Source organism: Globicephala melas, chromosome 13, assembly GCF_963455315.2.
Source record: "Globicephala melas chromosome 13, mGloMel1.2, whole genome shotgun sequence".
NCBI lineage: Eukaryota > Metazoa > Chordata > Mammalia > Artiodactyla > Delphinidae > Globicephala > Globicephala melas.
The window spans coordinates 71,658,250-71,677,923 of NC_083326.1; the positions used below are offsets into that span (position 1 = coordinate 71,658,250).

Genomic DNA, 19,674 nt, shown 5'->3' on the forward strand with positions numbered 1-19,674 from the left:
TATTGTGCCTATCAAGTCACTTTTCAGAGATCTGAAAATAATTTTTGATGCTCATACACTAACCTTGTAAAATAAAAATACTAGAAAGATAAAGCCAACATGAGAATTACTGTGTGTTTTCCTTAGGCTTGCTTTCTCAATGAAATAAGTCACTTCTAAAAACTTAGCTAAGGTTTGTGAGCTACTCTGTTTTTGCTCACCAGTACAGAGCTGCCATATGGGCTGCAAAACGAAAATGGAAATGAACTAGCTCTTGGAGCTGAAGCCCTTAGTGAGGGTTAGCCTAGTTTACAGAGGGTGTATGCTTCTCACTAGGGGAAATGCCCACAGAGGGAGTAAGGAAAATCAGATAGGAAAAAGGATATTTAATTAAAAATTGGAAACATTTTAAAATAATTTTTAAGAACACTCTGTCCATAGCATTGTGTGATATAGTCCTCGATGTATGTAGAGAAAATATTTAGAGACTTATACCATCAAACGGGATTTTTTTCTTCTTCTTCTTCTTTTTGCGGTACGTGGGCCTCTCACTGCTGTGGCCTCTCCCGTTGCGGAGCAGAGGCTCCCGACACGCAGGCTCAGCGGCCATGGCTCACGGGCCCAGCCGCTCCGCGGCAATGTGGGATCCTCCTGGACCAGGGCACGAACCCGCATCCCCTGCATCGGCAGGTGGACTCTCAACCACTGCGCCACCAGGGAAGCCCCCATCAAACGGGATTTTAAGGGAGGGAAGGCATCCACACTTCACTTTCACTGGTAAAATGTCAAGACCAGCAGACAAGGGATCTCCGTGGTAATGGAAGATTCTGCATCTCGATGCAATGGTGGGATAAAATATCACATTGTGTGTATACAATGGGTGTATACACACACATTGTACCAAGGTCCATTTCCCAGTGTTGAGTTTGTACTATAGTCATAAGATATTGGGGGAAACCGGATCAAGCAAGTACATAGGACTTCTCTGTACTATCTTTGCAATTTCCTATAAATCTATAAAAATGTCAAAATTAAATGTTTAAGTTTTTTAGTACTGGAAAAAAAAAAAGCCTTCTGTCCAAAGCTTCTAAAAATCCAATCAATGTGTAAAAGGTAACCCTTAGTCATCTGGAAATACCAGGTAAGTTCTCCCTGCCAGATAAATGGTGGGGGTGAGTATATTCACCTCCTTCCTTCAAATATTTCTTCTACTTGTATTTTAAAACCTAAAGCCTCAATTGAAAACCACAAACAATGATAATAATAAATGAACTCCAATCTTTCCAATCGCTGGACGAATGCTCTTTACTGGGTAGCAACACCTCACAGTACAATCCACGGAGGCAGAGTGATGCTAGATGAGCCCACCTGACACCCTCAGAAGAGCCCGCAGGGAACTTACAGATGTAATCCTTCACTGCTTTCTCGAAGAGGTCATACACGTGCTCTCTGTCCAGGCCGTCCAGGGCCATGCTGATCTCGTCATGCAGCCACTCCAGCCAGAGCTCTACAAGACACCAGGGTCCCCTGCGTTACCACCCCCAGCACCAAAGGGCGGGCTGAAAGCAGGGACTGCACCGTGAGGCATCAGCACGAGTACGGTTCATCCACCTTATACAACCTGGCCCAGTTCACAGAAATTCAATTCTTAAAACCTGCACCAAGCACATAGAAGGCTTATGCTTCCAAAGAAGATCAATCACTAAAGTCATAATATCCCTAGAGTGGCTGGGCATTTTATATTTTGCGAAGCACTGATATATTTTCTCATTCAATCTTTGTCAAAAACCTATGAGGTAGGTGACAGAGACATTAATAACAATGGCATCTATCTAAGCATTTACAACATGCCAAGCATGTGTTAATAAATGTTGTGCACAGAATGGCTCTTCCAATCAATGTACTACAAGGCAGAAACTACTGTTATCCCCATTTTACTGCTGGGAAAACTGAGTCTTAATAAATTTGTTTATTCGTTTATTTATTTTTGGCTGCACTGGGTCTTCGTGCTGAGCGCAGGCCCTCTCTGGTGGCGGCGAGCGGGGGCCACGCTTTGCCGCAGCGTGCAGGCCCCTCACTGTGGTGGCCTCTCCCATTGCGGAGCACAGGCTCTAGGCACGCAGGCTTCAGTAGCTGTGGCTCGCGGGCTCTAGAGCGCCGGCTCAGCAGCTGTGGCGCACGGGCTTAGTTGCCCCGTGGCATGTGGGATCCTCCCGGACCAGGGCTTGAACCTGCATTCCCTGCACTGGCAGGCGGACTCCTAACCACTGCGCCACCAGGGAATTCCAAAACTGAGTCTTAGAATGTTTATATAATTTGTTTAAGGTCACACAGCTAGAAAGACATATAGCCAGGCAAACTGATTTCAGCTTCTATGCTCTGCAGTTATGCTTTGTGGGAGGGAGAAGGGGACAGAACTGGATCTAGGACCTGTGTTTTCCAACTTCTCCCTAAAAGATCAATTATGTATATTCACGGAGATTTAACTACAAAGATGCTCAGTGTAATTATGTTTCAAATAAGCAGAAATAACCTAAATGCCCAACTACTATGGAACAAATAAGGTATGAAACATTTAAATTAAAAATTATTTATGAAAGTTTAGTTATAATACATTTACAGTTATCTGTTTCTGAGAATGGATTAAATACACAAATACTAGAACAGGAAACAGAAAGGAAATGGGGGAAAAGTTTAATTACATAGAAATATTTTATGATAAAGTTAGGATAAAGAAATTAGGATTCAAAACATGAGTCAGTATCGCATGACCACAAGTATGTTTAGCAAAAACTAGAAGAGGATAAACTAAAAATCGCTGACTTTGGATGATGGGTTTTCTTCTTTCCACTATACTTATATGTTCCAAATTTTCTATAAGGAGCATGTCCCACTTTCAGCACTGAAAAAAAAGGGCACTCTTCAATTCTCTGTGTTTATAAAAGCAGCCCAACTGTGGAAGCCTTACCTTCGGTCAAAGGAAAGATCTCGCTCATCTTCTGGCGGGCCATCCTCACTTTGGTAAGCTCCCCTTCCAACCGAAGCAGCCGGATCAGGTCCACGTGGCAGTTGTAGTCATAGACGTTGATAGACAGCTAGAAGAAAAAGGAACAGAAGTTGAAATTTAGAATGCCATCATCAAAATAACTCAGCTTTGGGCTTCCCTGGTGGCGCAGTGGTTGAGAGTCCGCCTGCCGATGCGGGGGACGCGGGTTCGTGCCCCGGTCTGGGAGGATCCCACATGCCGCGGAGCGGCTGGGCCCGTGAGCCATGGCCGCTGAGCCTGTGCGTCCGGAGCCTGTGCTCTGCAATGGGAGAGGCCACAGCAGTGAGAGGTCCGCATACCGCCAAAAAAAAAAAAAAAAAAAACACTCAGCTTCTTTCACCATTGGTGATGACACATGTCTGCCACAAGCACAAAATATGTGCAATGTGGGAGAGCCACGAAAAGGGCAAGGCAACGTTTACCTTCAGGAAGAGGGAGAAAAATCCACAAGAAAGAGCTTTTTATAATAAACTTAACGCTCTTAATTCCTGTCAGAACACATGTGGGTTCTCTCTGAAATACAGAAAACATTCTAATGAAGCAAATAAACACAAAGTATGACCTGAGGCAAGTTATTAACTTTTCTAAGCCTCCATTCCCTCATCTGTAAAATGGGATACACCACTAGGTTCTAGCTCGTAAGGTTCTTGTGAGGTTTTTTTTTTAATAGAGCTTTATTGGAGTATAATTGTTTCACAATACTGTGTTAGTTTCTGTTGTACACCAAAGTGAATCAGCCATATGCATACATATGTCCCCGTATCCCCTCCCTCTTGAGCCTCCCTCCTACCCTTGTTATCCCACTGAAAGGTAATTTAGTATCATGCTGTAGCACGTGCCAGGTACATCAGTAAGAGTTCTTTTCTTTTACTAAACAAACAAACAAATGAGAACCCCTATCGGGAGAAACAAGAATGGCAACAGACTGATGAAGCTGAGTGATAGGTACAAAAACGTTTATATTTCAAGTTAAAAGTTAATAAATTAAGATAACTGCTTCCAAAGCTATCATACATCTGAGGCAAAGGAAAACTAAAAGAACTTGTCACTAGCAGACTTACTCTTAAAGAATAGCTAAAGGAATTTCTTCAAACAGAAAGCAAATGATAAGAGAAATCCTGGAGCATCAGGAAGGAAGAAAGAGCAGAAATATGGCTAAATACAATAGATGATCCTTCTCTTCATGAGTCTTCTAAATCGTATGATAATGGAAATAAAAATTTTAAGGCTATCTGATACCCAAAACAATGACATTTCAAAGGAGGAATGGTAAAGGGACCTAAATAGGAAGATTTCCACACTTCACTCAGGGGTAAAAACATAGATACCATGTAAGTCAAATATACTGAAATACCCAAAGCAACCACTGAGAAACTATATAAAGCAATACTCTAAAAATCACTATAAATAAATCAAGCTGGAATACTAAATGTTCAAATAACCCATACGAAGGCAAGAAAAGAGAAACAGGAGAACAAGCAACACAGGAAACAAACAGAAAATTTAAAAATGTCAGGCTTTAGACCTAACGTATCAATAGTTACCTTCAAAGTATATCATCTAAACATACTAATTAAAAGACAGAGAATGGCAGAGTGGATAAAAACACAACTCACCTCTATGCTGATTACAAGAAACTCACTTCAAATTCAAGGATGTAGGTAGGTTCAAAGTAAAAGGATGGGGAAAGATACAGCATGCAAACATTAAACAAAAAGAAGCAAAAAGTGACTATACTAATATCACATCAAGTAGACTTTACAGCAAAGAAAATTATCAGAGATAAAGTGGGACATTACATAATGATAAAAGGATCAGCCCACCTGGAAGAGAAAACAATCCTAAAAGTGCACGCACCAAACAACAGAACCTCAAAACAGATGAAGCAAAAACTGACAGAGCTAAAAGAAGAAACAGACACAACAACCACAATTATATTGGGGATTTCAACATCCCCCACTTCAGCAACTAAAAGAATTACCAAACAGATAATCAGCAAGAATATAAAAGAACTCAACAACACCATTAACCAACATGATCTAATTGCTATATATAGAACACTCTACCCAACAATAACAGAATAACACATTTTTCTCAAGTGCCCAAGGAACATTCACTGAGACCACATCCTGGGCCATAAAACAAACCTCAACAAATTTTTAAAAACTTAAATCATACAGAGTATGTTTTCCGATAACAACAATCAATTACTGTAGGAATATCTCTAAATGCTTGAAAATTAAGCAATACACTTCTAAATAATTTATGAGTCAAAGAGGAAATCGCAAAGAAAATTTAAAATACACAGAACTCAATGAAAATGCAAACACAGCAAATTAAAATAAGTGGACTGCAGCTAGCACAGAGTGGACAGGAAAACTTACAGAACTAAATTCAATGTACAAAAAGAATTATACACTAAGACTAAGTGGGAGTTATTCCAGGTATGCAAGGCTAGCTCAATCTTTGAAAAGCAATCACTGTAGTCCACTATATATCAAGCTAAGGAACAAAAATCATGGTATCAATTGATACAGAAAATGCATTTGACAAAATGCAACAACCATTCACGATAAAAACACTCAGAAAGTTAGGACTTTATCAAAATTAAAACTTTTTGCTCTGTAAAAGACTCTGTTAAGAGGATGCAAAGACAAGCTACAGACTGGGAAAAAAAATTTACAAACCACATATCTGACAAAGGACTAATAATATCTAAAAGATATAACTCCAAACTCAACAGTAAGAAACAAACAATCCAAATAAAATAAAAAGTAGGCAAAAGACATGAACCAACATGTACTGGGTTGGCCAAAAAGGTCTTTTGGGTTTTTCCGTAAGATGTTACAGAAAAACTCGAATGAACTTTTTGGCTAACCCAATATATCCAGGGGACACAGATGGCAAGTGAGTGCACATGAATAACGGTCAGGGAAATACAAACTAACACCACAATGAGCTATCCTTACACACCTATCAGAATGGCCAAAAGGAAAAACAGTGACACCAACAAATGCCAGAGAAGATGCAAAAAAACTGGATCATTCATACATTGCTGATGAGAATATAAAATGGGTACAGCGACTCAGGAAACTGTTTTCGGCAGTCTCCCATAGAATTCAACACACAAGTACCATATCACCCAGCAACTGCACCCTTGGGTGTTTTTCCAGAGAAATAAAACCTATGTTCACACAAACATCTGTACAGGAATGTGCATAACAGCTGTATTCCTAACAGCTACATCTGGAAAGAACCCAGAAGTCCTTCAATGGGTGAATGGGTAAACAAACCATGGAACATGCACGCCATGGAATACTACTCAGCCATAAAAAGGAACAAATAAACACACAACTCAGATGAATCTTGAAGGAATTATGCTGAGTGAGAAAAGGTCATCCCCAAACGTTACATACTATATGATTCCATTTACATAACATTATTGAAATGATAAAATTGTAGAAATGGAGATCAGATTAGTGGGTGCTAGAGGTCAGGAACTGTGGCTCTATCAGGGCAGGAGGGATCCTGAGGTGACAGAGCCAATTTGTGTGCTGACTTTGTCAACGTCAATACGTGGGTTGTGAGATTGTACTATAGTTTTACAAAAGGTCACCAGTAGGGGAAACTGGGTAAAGGGTACACAGGATCTCTCTGTATTATTTCCTGCAACTGGAGGGAAACCTACAATTACCTCAAAATGAAAAGTTTAATTTTTTAAAAAGCTTTCAGGGACTTCCCTGGTGGTGCAGTGGTTAAGAATCCGTCTGCCAATTCAGGGGACACAGGTTCGAACCCTGGTCCGGGAAGATCCCACATGCCGCGGAGCAACCAAGCCCATGCGCCACAACTACTGAGCCTGAGCTCTAGGGCCCATGAGCCACAACTACTGAAGCCCACGCGCCAGGAGCCCATGCTCTGCAACAAGAGAAGCCACTACAATGAGAAGCTCGCGTGCCGCAAGGAAGAGTAGCCCCCTCTTGCCACAACCAGCGAGAGCCTGCGCGCAGCAACGAAAACCCAACACAGCCAAAAATAAATCTTTTAAAAAAAAAAAAAGCTTTCAAACAAGTTGGGGTATGGGGTTACATTAAGTCTATACACCACGACTAGACTACTATCTACTCTTCCAACGTCTGCCACATTTCAGCAATAAATATTTCCCTCTCCAGAGATGACAGATGACCTATAATTCGTTCGACTAACACTGCCATTTGACAATATACTCTTAGTAATCTAGACCCTAGTTATTGCATTAAACTGCACACAGGAGGATCTGTCTCAGCAGGTAGCAAGTCTCAGCAGTAAGGAGTTAGACCACGGAATTGACACGGGACAGACAAACTGACCAACAGAACACTAGAAAGCGCCCAGAAACAGACCCACGCAACCAGAAAGTATATCACAGAGGGACACTGGGTGTATCCACTAAAATGAATTCATGACCCATGACCATAGCCCCAGTTTGAAAAATACTGGCTTAGAGAAACTCTTACAGGGTTTGAGACTAGCACAGTTTAACAGTAACAATGTTCCTTGTAGCTTGTTTGTAATAGGAATAAAAAAACTGTAAGCAATTCAAATGCCAGAACAACCAATAAGCTGTGGGCTACTCACACCCTGGTGTCCTGAACACACAGCAGTCAAAATGGATAACCTGCAACTGCAAGAACACGGCTGAATCTTAGAAACACACTGCTGAGTGGAAAGCAGTCCCGGATGATTACACATTGCATGATACACTTTTTTAAAAGCTCAAAAACAAACAAAAGTGGACAACATATGCTTAGGAATGCATACTTAGAGGATAAAACTAAACATGTTTTAAAAGAGAAGGAAGCACTCAAGATTCAAAAAAGCAGTTACCTGGGTTTGAGGAGGGGATGGGGTCAAGGCAGGGCACTGGCACCGGGGAGAAGCCGCGGGGACGGGCAGCAGTACTGATGAAGTCCCCACTCTTAGAGCAAGGGGCAGAGCAAGGGTGCTCATCTCATTACCATCCTTTAAAATTTACAGATGTGAACTGCTTTGTACGGATCAAATTACACACAAGTAGGTAACAAAGAAGAATCAATATCAGGTAAGCCCATGACCTATAATTTAAAAAAAATCTTTTAGCAATGTTCTCCTGCTCATGATTTATAAAACTTGACAGGCTGAACCCACCCCATGATTATGTGATAGGCTGTAAAAGGACAGGACGAGGTCAGGACACAAGTGTTCTAACGTCCACGGGTTCTGTTTCCCCGTCTGTACCGGAAGGCACTGGAGTACACCTCTGCATCTCAAGTGGACTGCCATGATGCACTGATGTCTCAAAATTGGCTGTCAAGTGTGTCACCCAAGTAACCACAGTGAAAGAACTGAAGATCATGGAAGATGTACTCTCCTCACGAAGGAGCAGGCGCAGTTCTCCCTGTCACCCCATCACTCGCAACTCACCTGGGTCTGAATGTGTTTTCTGAGCGTGAAGGGGGGTGGGCAAGTCCTGCCTAGCCAGCCTGAGTAATGTCTATGCAAGCGGCCCTCCCGTGAACACCAGACGGAGGTCAGAAGAGAAACGTAGAAAACTCACTGAAGTAAAGGAACTGTCTCTAGGATGGTTTTTGATCTAAATTTCTGATTTTTAGGCCCAAATAATGAAGATACTATATATGGAGATGTGCTCTCAGAGCACGTACATTAAATGCACACTGACATGCATTTAAGAGACCTTCCAGAGTGTTCAACCAGCACTGACAAATGAGCACGTGTGCCGGTCTAGTCTGGTCTCAGAATACTGTTAACGACAAAGGATGCTTTAAAGAAAGAGAAGGCTTAGCCAACGTGCAAGCGCTCTGCAAATTAAATTTCCTAACTCCCTAACAGCACAACCTGGCCCTGGACTGGGGGCGGAGAGGTGACAGAGAGGCCTGGTGGAGAGGACACTTAGCTGCAATCACAGGAAAGGGGGGGGAAGGAGAAGGGAGCAGGTCCCATCACTGCATCTACCGTGTGTCAAACTGTGCCTGGAGCTTTACACACCTCTTGTCACTCAAGCTCCACAACAGCCCTGTGAGGGAGGCACTACTACAACCCTCCCTTTACCAACTGGCACAGCAGGCTCAGAGCGCTGACATGACCTGTAAGACCATGAGGTGCCACTTTTAGTTTCAGGCCAAAAACACAAATGGTGGGAAATCTACGCTTTTGTTACATGGACAGATACTACTAACTGCGAGCTTTCATAAACACACTCAGGGCGAGAACTGGAATTTGCAAATACGACAAGGCCGAGGGTTTCACAGACCTCTCTGGAAGTTACCGACCATCGTGCTCCACCAGGAGAGTCATTACAGCAGGAACTAGAGGCTGTGGGATTAGGAGGAGGTGGGAGGGAGTTTTGGAAAAATTGAAAAGACCCTCCGGAAAAGAGGATAAAGCCAGAGGCTCTTCAATTCACCATCACCTGCCAGATCCCATCCTGTGTGGTCACCTTTGGTGGCCTGAGGCAGGGCTGGCAACTGCACAATACCAGTAGGCCGGTGGCCTCTGCCCTGACCCACCCTCCTCTCTAGTAAGCTGGGTACCCTCACCTCATCAAGGACTTAATCGCTCTGCTTCCAAGCCTCCCCTTCCCCTGAAAAGGTAATCCTCTTTCCCCTACCGAGTAAGCTAATGGCTCATTGAAAGGCCCAAGGCCAGAAGAACAGATTTCCACCAGGACAGGGACACAGTCCGCCTGGCACCTCGTATCACACTGCTGAATGAATAAAAGACTGAATGGACTTTGGCGTGCTTATTTATAAAAAGCAGAAATGGTAACCACCTGCCTACCCCCAGCTGGTTCAGATGCAATGACAAGTGGGACAGATATACCAAAAGATAATATAACTGTTCCACAACTTAACAAAAACATCACCTCGAGAGAGGACGTTATAAGGAATCTCACACCCAGCGAAGTGAGAAACCCAGGCTAACAACCTCACATCACTAAGTAATTTCATAGCCAGTGTGGCATTCAGTCCACAGACAACCCTGAAAAATTCAAAACCCCTTACGAGTGACTAAGCAAATCATTTCATCATTCCTTCTGTGCCTCAGTTTCCTCATCTGTAAAATGAGAATGTGCTCCATCTGTTTGCCCCTCCAAATCCACTCCACCCTCTCTCGTCCCCGTCCTGTGACCCACTGTGTGGACCACACTGATGAGGTCTCTGGCTGTCTTGCCTCCAGCAGACGGCACCAGCAGACTGTTTGGAGAGAGGCAGAGCAGTAGGTCAGGGTACTTCTTCCCCACCCCAATCCCTGATGGGAAACTGGGGCCGCACCCCTGGAACAAACGTCTCACCTCCTCTCAGGTGTTGTTTCCACACAACTACTTGGAAAACCAGTCCCTCCCATCACCTCTTCAGGCCTAAAGGTGGACACCTAAAGGTCCTGCTACTACTAGCCCTGGGGTACCGAACCTTTACTCCTGATTTCCCTGCCCTAGACACAGTAGTCCCTTTACTGACCTTTTCTCAAACTTTCTTAATTTGAATGTGCCACCTACTTCTTGCTGGAATCCTAGATTACACAAGAGATACCACCACCTGTATCTCATAAGGTTACAGATTAGAAATCACGTAGCTACTAGTGCCAGGCCCCAGGCTTTAATTACCATTATAACAAACCTATGTGCGGAAATCGCTTCTCCCAATTTACAAATGAGGAAGCCGAGGCTGAGAGAGATTAAGAAATTCGCCCAAACGCACGCAAGGGTGGAAGAGCCAGAACTAGGGCCTTAGGCTCCAGACGCTGTAATCGCTCCCTTTCCATTTCTATTATCACCGTCACCATCAATATTTTCCCGACCACGCCATAGTTCATCAGCGTCGTCATTCCTACAGGCAAATAACTCTCTTTTAGAAATAAAATTTTATTTCTCGTGCTGGACAGCTGAACGGTGTGGCTAAAAGCGGGAGTTCTGGAGTCGTTTCAAAGTTCAAAGCCTCTCTCGCCAAAAGCCTGTCTCGCCATTTGCAGGAATTGTAATCTTGAGCAAAAGAATTCCCTCCACCAAGAGCCTCAGTTTTCTCCCATAAAACGGGAAATACACTACTTCCTTCAGCGGGTTCTTGCGAGGGTTCAATGGGATAACGGTTGCAAATCACCCGGCAAGCAGTAAGCGTTCGAAGGACGGGAGACGCGCTGATGAATTGCGCTTTGGCGGCCCTGGCGGCTTCATTACCGCCGAGGACAAGGGAGGCGGGCCGGGGCCTGGGAACCTGAGGGAAGGAGCCCGCCGCCCACCCCCGCGCTCACCTGCTCCTCCAGCCGCTCGATCTCCAGCTGGTTCTTCTCCTCTTCGTCGTACTCCCACTCGTACTCCCCCGGGGAGCTCTCGGCCGAGGAAGCCATGGCGTACTCCTCATCTCCATCGCTCTCACTCACGCCTTCCTCCTGCTCGTCCCACTCCGGCCCCACGGTCTTGTACGTCGCGGCGGCCACGGCCCGCGATAACACCTTCCTCCTCGTCCTAGCCTCCTTAGCTTCAGCCTCCTCCCCCTCGGCCTTGGGCCCGGCCTTGGGCTCAGCCTCCGCTTCCGAAGCCGATGCTGCTGCCGCCGTCGCCATCTTGCGCTTCCAGTGACTCGCGGGTCCTCACTCTGCCGCCGAAGACCCACTGAAGTAGAAGCTGCCCGCGGCGCGCGCCTGATCAAAACCGCGCTCTCCTGCCGCCTAGAGAGAAACTGTGAGCCACGGATGACGCCGAAACCTCGAAATACACGAAACTCATGCTATTTTATATACTTTTAATAGTTCTTGTTGGAGGAAAAAGAACTCACTAACAGGGCATGTGTTTCGCCACAACTTCGGACAGAAGTTGGGTCCTTAGACAGGAAGTGGAAGCCATAGAGGAAGTCATGGAGTGAGCGTGATGATTGACATTAAGGGTTTGCCGCCATCTTGAGAAGGTCAAAATGATTCTTGGAATTAATGCCTTACCACCTATTCTGACCTGGCGCGTGGTTCAGTCTCCCCAGTAACTGAGCCTCAAATGCAGAGAAAAGTCTAAGTCCTCGGGGAAGGATCGATTGCACCATTCATGAGAAAAACTCACTTCCCAAAGAGATTCCTCCCCTTTATGTAATGCCTGGTGCCTAGCAGTTAAAAACACATGTGCGTTTTCTGGTTTTACAGGATCATATTCTGCAAACCAATATTAATAAACTACATTAGTAAACATTTACTTAGAATCTCTTCATTGCCATGCCTTGTCATATAAATTGTGACAGTTTGCTTTTTTATATAGAGAGAAATAGAGTCAAACATACACACTTTTTAAAATCAGGGCAAAGTATTCGTTTAGCTAAGCTTTCCACTTTGACGCAGGAAAGCCTTGGTGTGTCTATTTATTGCCTTTCTCCCTCATTAGCAAGCTTAATTATGTCAGAAGTTATATGTTTTTCTTTCTGTTGGATTCCCAAAGCACCCCGACAAAAAGTAGATACTCAACACATATTTGCTCAATGGATGAAAGAACTGTCCTTGAATTCGTACAAAAGGGAAGATCGAGGTTTAGAAAGACGCTGTCATTCACCTAGGATCACACAGCCAGTTAGGAGCAGAAACGGGATTCCAACTCAGGATTGTTCAAGTTTGAATCCCAACTGAGTCTAACTCTCCGGGCAACCTAGGACAAGCTACTACACCACTCTGATCCTCAACTTCCTAAGCTGCAAAACAGGGCTAAGAAAGGCGGACTGGTTGATCCTCTGCGCATTCCGGCGGTGGACTTTGTGAACGCAAACTTGGGTCCCGAACTCCAGCCCGAAGCCCCTCAGATCCAGAACCCATCACGGAGGACAAACTCTCCTGCGACTCCAGACCTTTGGGCTCCGCGCCCCGCCCGCCCAGGAGGGGCGTGGTCAAGGCGGGACCAAAGCGCGTACACGTGCACGGAGCGGAAGGGCTCAGGCGCGAAGTCGCCGGGACGTTAGAGGGAGCGCGCTCCAAGCTAGGAACAGACTCGCGCACGCGCCTCGGTCTCGCACTCGGCCTGCGCAGGCGCAAGCCCGCAAGATGGCGGCGGCTGGAGCAGGACGTTTGAGGCGGGCGACTTCGGCACTGCTACTCCGGGCCCCGCGTCTGCCGGTCCGGGAGCTGTCAGCTCCGGCTCGGCTCTATCACAAGAAGGTAGGAGCGGGCGGGACCGGGCGGCGGCGGAAGTGCGAGGACAACCGAGATTGCGGGCATCCTAGCGGAGGCCCGGCCTAGGAAAGACTCTGCGGGGCCTGGGAACTGCGGGGCCCGAGAGGCCCCACTGCGACCTAGGGTACGGGCCGCCCCGGGCCCCAAAGGAGAGGCCGCCCCTCGCGCGAATCCGCCTGGACTAACTTTTCCTTCCTGCGCAGGGGCACTAACCGCGCCTGAAATAAAAATGACAGCTCCTGCTCATCTAATGGCCACTGCCCGTGGGCCCGGCCTCTGGCCGCGATCTCGTGCATCCAGCCTTTAAACCCCCAACAGCCCAGGAAGCAGGGTCCTGCAGTGACTTGCCAGCCCGACACACAGCGGCGCGGGGTCCGGCTTCAGCCAAGGCTACCGCCCTGGCCAGGTGACCTTGGGCAAGTCAGTGCCCTGCGCTGAACCTGTTTCCCCTCTTGTCAAATGGGGTCTTAGCAGCCCCCCGTACTCGAGACCATGCCTGCGGAGTCCTCGGCAGGGTGTCTGGCACAGGGAGGCCACTTAGGGTGATGTTACTGTTGCAGGAGCTCAGAGCCTCCGAGTGGAGATGGACATGTAACGAACAGTCATAACGTTTTAATTTTTGTTTTCTGTTTGGAGTGGTGGTGAGCTGTGAGTAGAGATAGGTGCATAGGCAAAGTCCCTAAACATGAGACTCTCTCACTCGGGAACCGGTTGACTAAAGAATGCGGTGAATCAACCCGGGGCAGAAAGTCCAGATTGGACATTATCTTGTAGGTCCTTGGGCTTGGAGTCAAAATCCGTGGTTGGATAGCTGGGGTGGAGGTGGGGGAGGGGACTGGAAAGATCGGGATACTTACTGCTAACTAGTAAACAAACCTCAAGGTTTTTAAAGCCTTCCGTGTGCCAGTTTGAATAGATGTTTATTCTGTTCTGGCTTCCGCGCGTTTCCCCACGGACTTCACTCCTCCCCGCCCCAGGGATGTGTGTTGTTGACACAAGCCTTTCTACCACCAGGGTGCGCTGCTGCACCAGAGATTTCAGGGCCCTGAAATACAGTAATGAGATATTTATTTATTTTCGCACACAAAGGGACGTATTCCATAGCCTTGTTCCTCCTGTAACAGTCTCCTTGAGGCTTCTGGGAAACCCTTCCATTTCTGGACCATACTTACTTTTAGGATTTTCGAATAGTAATCATTATCCTTTGAGAACAGATTTTCTTTGGAAATTACAAAAATGCTGTTTGAGCCCAACTCTGGTGACTTGGGTGGTTAAAGGTCAAGTAATTATTTGTGGTTCAAAACCCTGCGGAATTAAGACAGGATTTTGCTGATATTTCGCCACTCTCTGGAATCTCTGAATTCATTCCCAGGTGAAATTTGGTATTTAGTGATGGCCTGCCAGGTTCAGCTTGCTGACTTCAAGGACTTTGCCATCAAAGTCGGGGAGACCAACAGCAAAAAAGAGTGACTGTGATTTCTGTTCACCCTCTCGTTTCAGGTTGTTGATCATTATGAAAATCCCCGAAACGTGGGGTCCCTTGATAAGACATCTAAAAATGTTGGAACCGGACTGGTGGGAGCTCCAGCGTGTGGTGATGTCATGAAATTACAGGTACCCCTGGTTCCCATCTTTACTGGTGGTAACGGTGACCCCTTTGCTTGTACAGTGCTCCATAGTTGACAGCAGTGTACAACATTGCATCTGGTCCCCATCTCAATTCCTGTGAGATGGGACAAGTCAGTGTTATAAATGACTCGAGCAGGGGCTGAATGCTAGTCATACTAGTAAACTACGCTGACCCTTTCTGACACAGTGAACTGATCTCACCTTTGTGCTCACTGTACCAGCCTAAATTCCAGTTTAGCTAAGTGAAATCTTTTGTGAATTTTACCAATCAAAGGAAAACCACAACTGTTCAGTTAGCAATCCCCAAAGAGACAGGAAACGCAATAAATCAAACCTCCCCCACGTTGGAGATGACATGCAGGTAGTGCCCGGCGCTCTGGGTGAACCATAGCTTTCTCCACATCTCCTTCGTCACCGTGGTGGGCAGCTCGCCAGACAGCTTCATGACTATCTTGGAAAACAGAAACAAGGCAGGAGGGAACTACTACATGCAGTCTGGCACCAAAGGAAAAAGCATTATCCAGAGACCTTTACTGCAGACTCTCCCAGTGTTTAAAGACGCTCATTGACCCAGCAGCTGGGAGGAGAACCTCAGAGCCAAAAATCAGGCTAGGGTTGGGGGCGGCAGGAGGCATAGTTTTTGGTTGATCTTTACTAGCTAGGCCTGTATAATTTTGTATAGTTCCTGCTTTTATCTTCTCGTCACTGAGCTCTTTGGAATAGAGGAAACTCAGTAATTAGTGCCCAAACTTTTAAGTGCGGAAAGCAGGACCAAAGCTGTCAGGGAGGGAGCGCCCCGTGGGCCTCCATGAGCACCAGGTTCTATGGGGCACACCAGAACCTCTGCTAACTCCTGCCTCTTTTCTAGATTCAAGTGGATGAAAAGGGGAAGATCGTGGACGCCAGGTTTAAAACATTTGGCTGTGGTTCTGCGATCGCCTCCAGCTCGCTAGCCACCGAATGGGTAAAGGGGAAGACGGTAGGTTCCTGCAAACTAGAATTAAGTCACATTCTCCACAAACCTGGCTCTCAGTTAAGGGAAGGGTCTAGTGAGTGTAAACAAACAAACCAAAAACCTAAGATTTTTTTTCTAAATATGCTAAGAATTTTCTTTTTAATTTTGCTTACCGAGGTTTTTATTAAATTCTTCTCCACGTTGGGAATTACGGATAATTTTAAGTGTTTTTTAGTTTGGGGTTTTTTGTTGTTGATCATTTTTATTTGGGGGTTTTGGTGGTTTGTTTTTAACTAAATCGAAAAAAGATCCTCACTTCCCCCTCTAACATAATAGAAGTGAAAAGAAATCTTCGGCTTTCTCCAGGGTCACCGCTGTTATCATTTCTTAGAAGTCTAAGTCTGCTCTGGGGCAGTTCCGTTGTGGTTTGTTTTGTTTGTTTCCTCCCATTGTGCTTCAGGAGGGAGTGCAGGTGGCTTACAAGGATTCATGAAATAACAAACTAGCCTTTCTAAAATCCTGTCACCATTAAAACCTCTCAGAAAAACCAAACTGCAGGTGCTCACCTTTGCAGCCCCAAGGGCCCAGGTTCTGGGAGCTGAGTCACAGAGGTGTGTGCCAGGCCACATGCCGCCGGCTCCCTGTGGCTCAGGGCCTCCTGGCCAGCAAGGTCCTCAGGGCTGGGGAAGCAGAGACCTAACCTGTTCTGGCCGGAGGTGGCTGTGAAGTGATTTGTCCAGAACTATCCTCAGGGAAAGAGGAAATGAGGAGACAGGGCACCTGTGCTCCCAGGGCCTGGCCCCGTGAATGTGATCAGAAAGTGGGGACAGGGCCTTTCTCTGACCCTGAGAGACTCCCATCTGAGTTTCCAGCAACAGAAGTTGAAGCATAATTCAGTGGAGTTAGTGGACTTGGGAGATTGGCGGGCAGGGGGGGAAATCGCTTTCCTTAAGGCAGCGGGGCTCCGTTCCATGTAGGCCTGCCTCCTGTTATGCCCCTGGGCTCTCGACAAACCCCAGGCATCCTTTTTAGTCCGCCTAGAGGAGAAAGGTTCTCCTTGGGGCAGGGGATGAGCCCCAAGAGCTCTCCTTCCAGGAGCTGTCTGTGCCCTTGGCCCGGGTGCTGCCAGCCTGGGTGCCACCCCTCCTGCCTCCCTGACGCCATCTAGCACTTAGGGTTGACGGGATTTATTCTGAACATTTAGTATAAGGACACCAGAGAAGCTGAGAGTCACAAAACCAGCGTAGAACATCACTGCCTTTTAAAAAAGGCTCAAGTTGCTGGCCTCAAGCAGATCCCTCAGAGACTCCTCCCAGGGTCCACTCCTGGCTCGTGGCAGCATCTCTGCGGGCCTGGCTCACCCCAGCTGAGCAATGCCGGTGCGTATACTTCGTACTTGAGGAGCCCAGCTGCAGCCTGGACGTGGAAGTGGGAGTCCTCTGTCTGGGGTTATTAAATGGAAATCGTCCCCCACCACTACCCTGTCGTGGGGGCCTCTTTGGCCCTTTCTATTTTCTGTCCCACCAGATAGAGCATCACTAAAACTTCCCGTCTGTCCCATCTGCCTCTCAGGTGGAGGAAGCCTTGACCATCAAAAACACGGACATCGCCAAGGAGCTGTGCCTCCCGCCTGTGAAACTGCACTGCTCCAGTAAGTGTCCCCTCCAGGATGGCGATGGGCTTGGACAGTTAGGGCAGTTTTGTAATGGCATCCACTTGATTTGTGACAGGGGAATGGCGAGTCCTTTCGGGTCGTGGAGTCCACCTTTACAGCCTCCGAGGGTTACAGCTCATGGAGTCCGTTCTCACAGTCTCCAGAGGGTTAGAGCCCAGGGTCTCACTGCGGCCTCCAGGGGAGTCCTGCGGGGGTGGTGTGGGCCAAGCATCGTGCCGAGCACGTTGTGGCCTCACTTCTAACCCTCAGGAACGTCCTCCAGTCCCCAGAGGTGTCATTACCTCTCCCCACACAGAGGAGGAAACGAGGGCTCAGGTTAAAGCCCTCCAGTCGCACAGCTCCTCAGTGGCAGGGCCAGAGTCTAAACCCCAGTCTTTGATTCCAGAATCTGTGCTGTTCACCCGGCTGTGGTGAAGTTGGGACCAGTAAAGGAGAAAATGCCGCTTTCACCATAATCCTGTTTGTTGTGCATTTCCTCACTTCCTTTGCAGATGCCATCGCTGTCGGGGTCTGCATCTGTGTATATGCAATGACTAAGCCCAGTTGTGCAATATCCCCCTCTGCACTCTCCCTGAGAGAAAGTCCAGATGCCTTAAGGCTTGTACTTGGCTTTCCATTTCAGTCTAAAGCTTTTCAAATCTCAGCCTTCTAGGGCAAGGAGGTTATGGGAAACAGTAGCCTAAACTTATTGATGGAGATTTACTGACCAAATTAGTTAAAAATCAGCAGAGGGCCAGGCCTCCTGCCAGGGTAGGACTCACAAGAGAAGAACTGAGTGCCGCGGCAGGGATGGAGGTCTGCTGAGACCCGAGTTCTTTCCACTTGCGCTGGGATTTCAAATAGCCGTGAATAAAGGCCATAGCTTGTAAACATTTTCACATGGTTTCAGAGGAACCCCCCGCCTTTTCATTAGGCCTTCTCGGGTACTGAAACCTTTAGCCAACGCTCTCTGCTGTCATTCCAGCTCTCTCAATGTTTGTTTTCCCCAAAGCCTCCCTTTTAATATCGACTCCAAAATAAAAGTTTCCACACTTGGGATCACTAGAGAGTGCCGGCAAATGCCATCCCAGGCACAAACTGGCACGACCTAAGTAATGCCATCCAGCGCCACCAGCACCCACCGCATTTATCCTGACTTCCCTGAGAGCAGCTGAGAACCAACATTTGTTGTGTCTCTCCTGTGCATCAGACACTTATGTATAAAGCCCTCACCCTATCCCAGCAAGAAAACATGATCGTCCAAGAGGCTAAGGAACTACCCTAGAATCTCGGGTATTTGCCGCACAGTCTGTCCCCAGAGCCGCCCCGCAGGAGGGATCCGGCTCAGGAAACAGCCATCGGCCTGCAGGCCTGCTCCTCGCCCAGCACCCTGGTGAGGTGACTCTGTTAAGCTTGTCCCAGCACCACTACCTCAGCTCTTAAAGATTCTCTTCCTAAGACTGTTCCTGCAGATTCTAGAAACTTAGGCTCTCTTTCGTTCTCTTACTTCCAGTGCTGGCCGAAGATGCCATCAAGGCCGCCCTGGCTGATTTCAAACTGAAACAAGAACCCAAGAAAGGAGAGGCGGAAAAGAAATGAGCTCCCGGCGAAGCTTCTCGCAGGTCACGTGGGCTGCTTACCCCCACCCCCACGCCGTGCAGTCACGTAGGTGTTCAGAAGCCCTCGCACTACAATAAAAGCACTATGAGATCTGCACAGCATTTGCTGTTCACGTTGTGACTCTAATGCAAGCAAAATACACAGTCTAGTTGTTCTGAATCCTGTGGTTTCCTGCAGCTCACTTTCATCGCCTTAATCTAGCGTATGTCTATTTTGAATTATGCATATGGCCCCCAAACTGAAATCAGTAGGTTTGGGTAGTCATGAAGTGCACAGATATCTGATTTTACCGGAATCTATTTTGGGGAAGGTTACCAGTAGAATGCCTTGGTTAAGATTATTTGGTAGGACCAAATATTGTACATAAAACAGATTTGCATATATATAATAAATAAAGGAATATAAGGCAGTGTTTGCCTCTGGTAAGCCTTGTCTCTTGGGTCCCTCACTCACCTCACAGGGCTGCCCTCGGCCCCTTGGGGTTTGTTCACAGATGCTGGACGGTGATGACTCGTGCACCTTTCCCAGCAAACTGGGCAGTAAAGACCAGGCATGGAGATTTTAACAAAGCCAGATGTCGATAATGTTTTCTGAAACAAGGCGGAAGATGAAAGG

At 46.8% G+C, this 19,674-nt stretch overlaps 2 protein-coding genes across 3 annotated transcripts in view; one reads left to right on the top strand and one right to left on the bottom strand.

Annotated features, from left to right (window-relative positions):
- The window catches only part of SART3 (spliceosome associated factor 3, U4/U6 recycling protein), a 33,667-nt gene extending 22,027 nt beyond the window's left edge, over window positions 1–11,640 (bottom strand). For both annotated transcript variants that reach the window (XM_030860657.2, XM_030860656.2), the window contains exons 1-3: window positions 11,312–11,640; window positions 2,948–3,074; window positions 1,382–1,486 (exon numbers count right to left, since the gene is read on the bottom strand). In XM_030860657.2, coding sequence (XP_030716517.1) covers window positions 1,382–1,486; window positions 2,948–3,074; window positions 11,312–11,623 — 544 coding nt within the window. In that variant the 5' untranslated portion in view covers window positions 11,624–11,640. The remainder of the gene's footprint in view (window positions 1–1,381; window positions 1,487–2,947; window positions 3,075–11,311) is intronic.
- Window positions 11,641–13,002: 1,362 nt separating this feature from the next.
- On the top strand, window positions 13,003–19,468 carry ISCU (iron-sulfur cluster assembly enzyme). Its single transcript, XM_030860662.3, has 5 exons — window positions 13,003–13,186; window positions 14,702–14,815; window positions 15,699–15,809; window positions 17,358–17,436; window positions 18,953–19,468. The coding sequence occupies exons 1-5, from the start codon at window positions 13,073–13,075 to the stop codon at window positions 19,036–19,038; spliced, it is 504 nt and encodes a 167-aa protein (XP_030716522.1). The 5' UTR covers window positions 13,003–13,072; the 3' UTR covers window positions 19,039–19,468.
- Window positions 19,469–19,674: the final 206 nt, after the last annotated feature.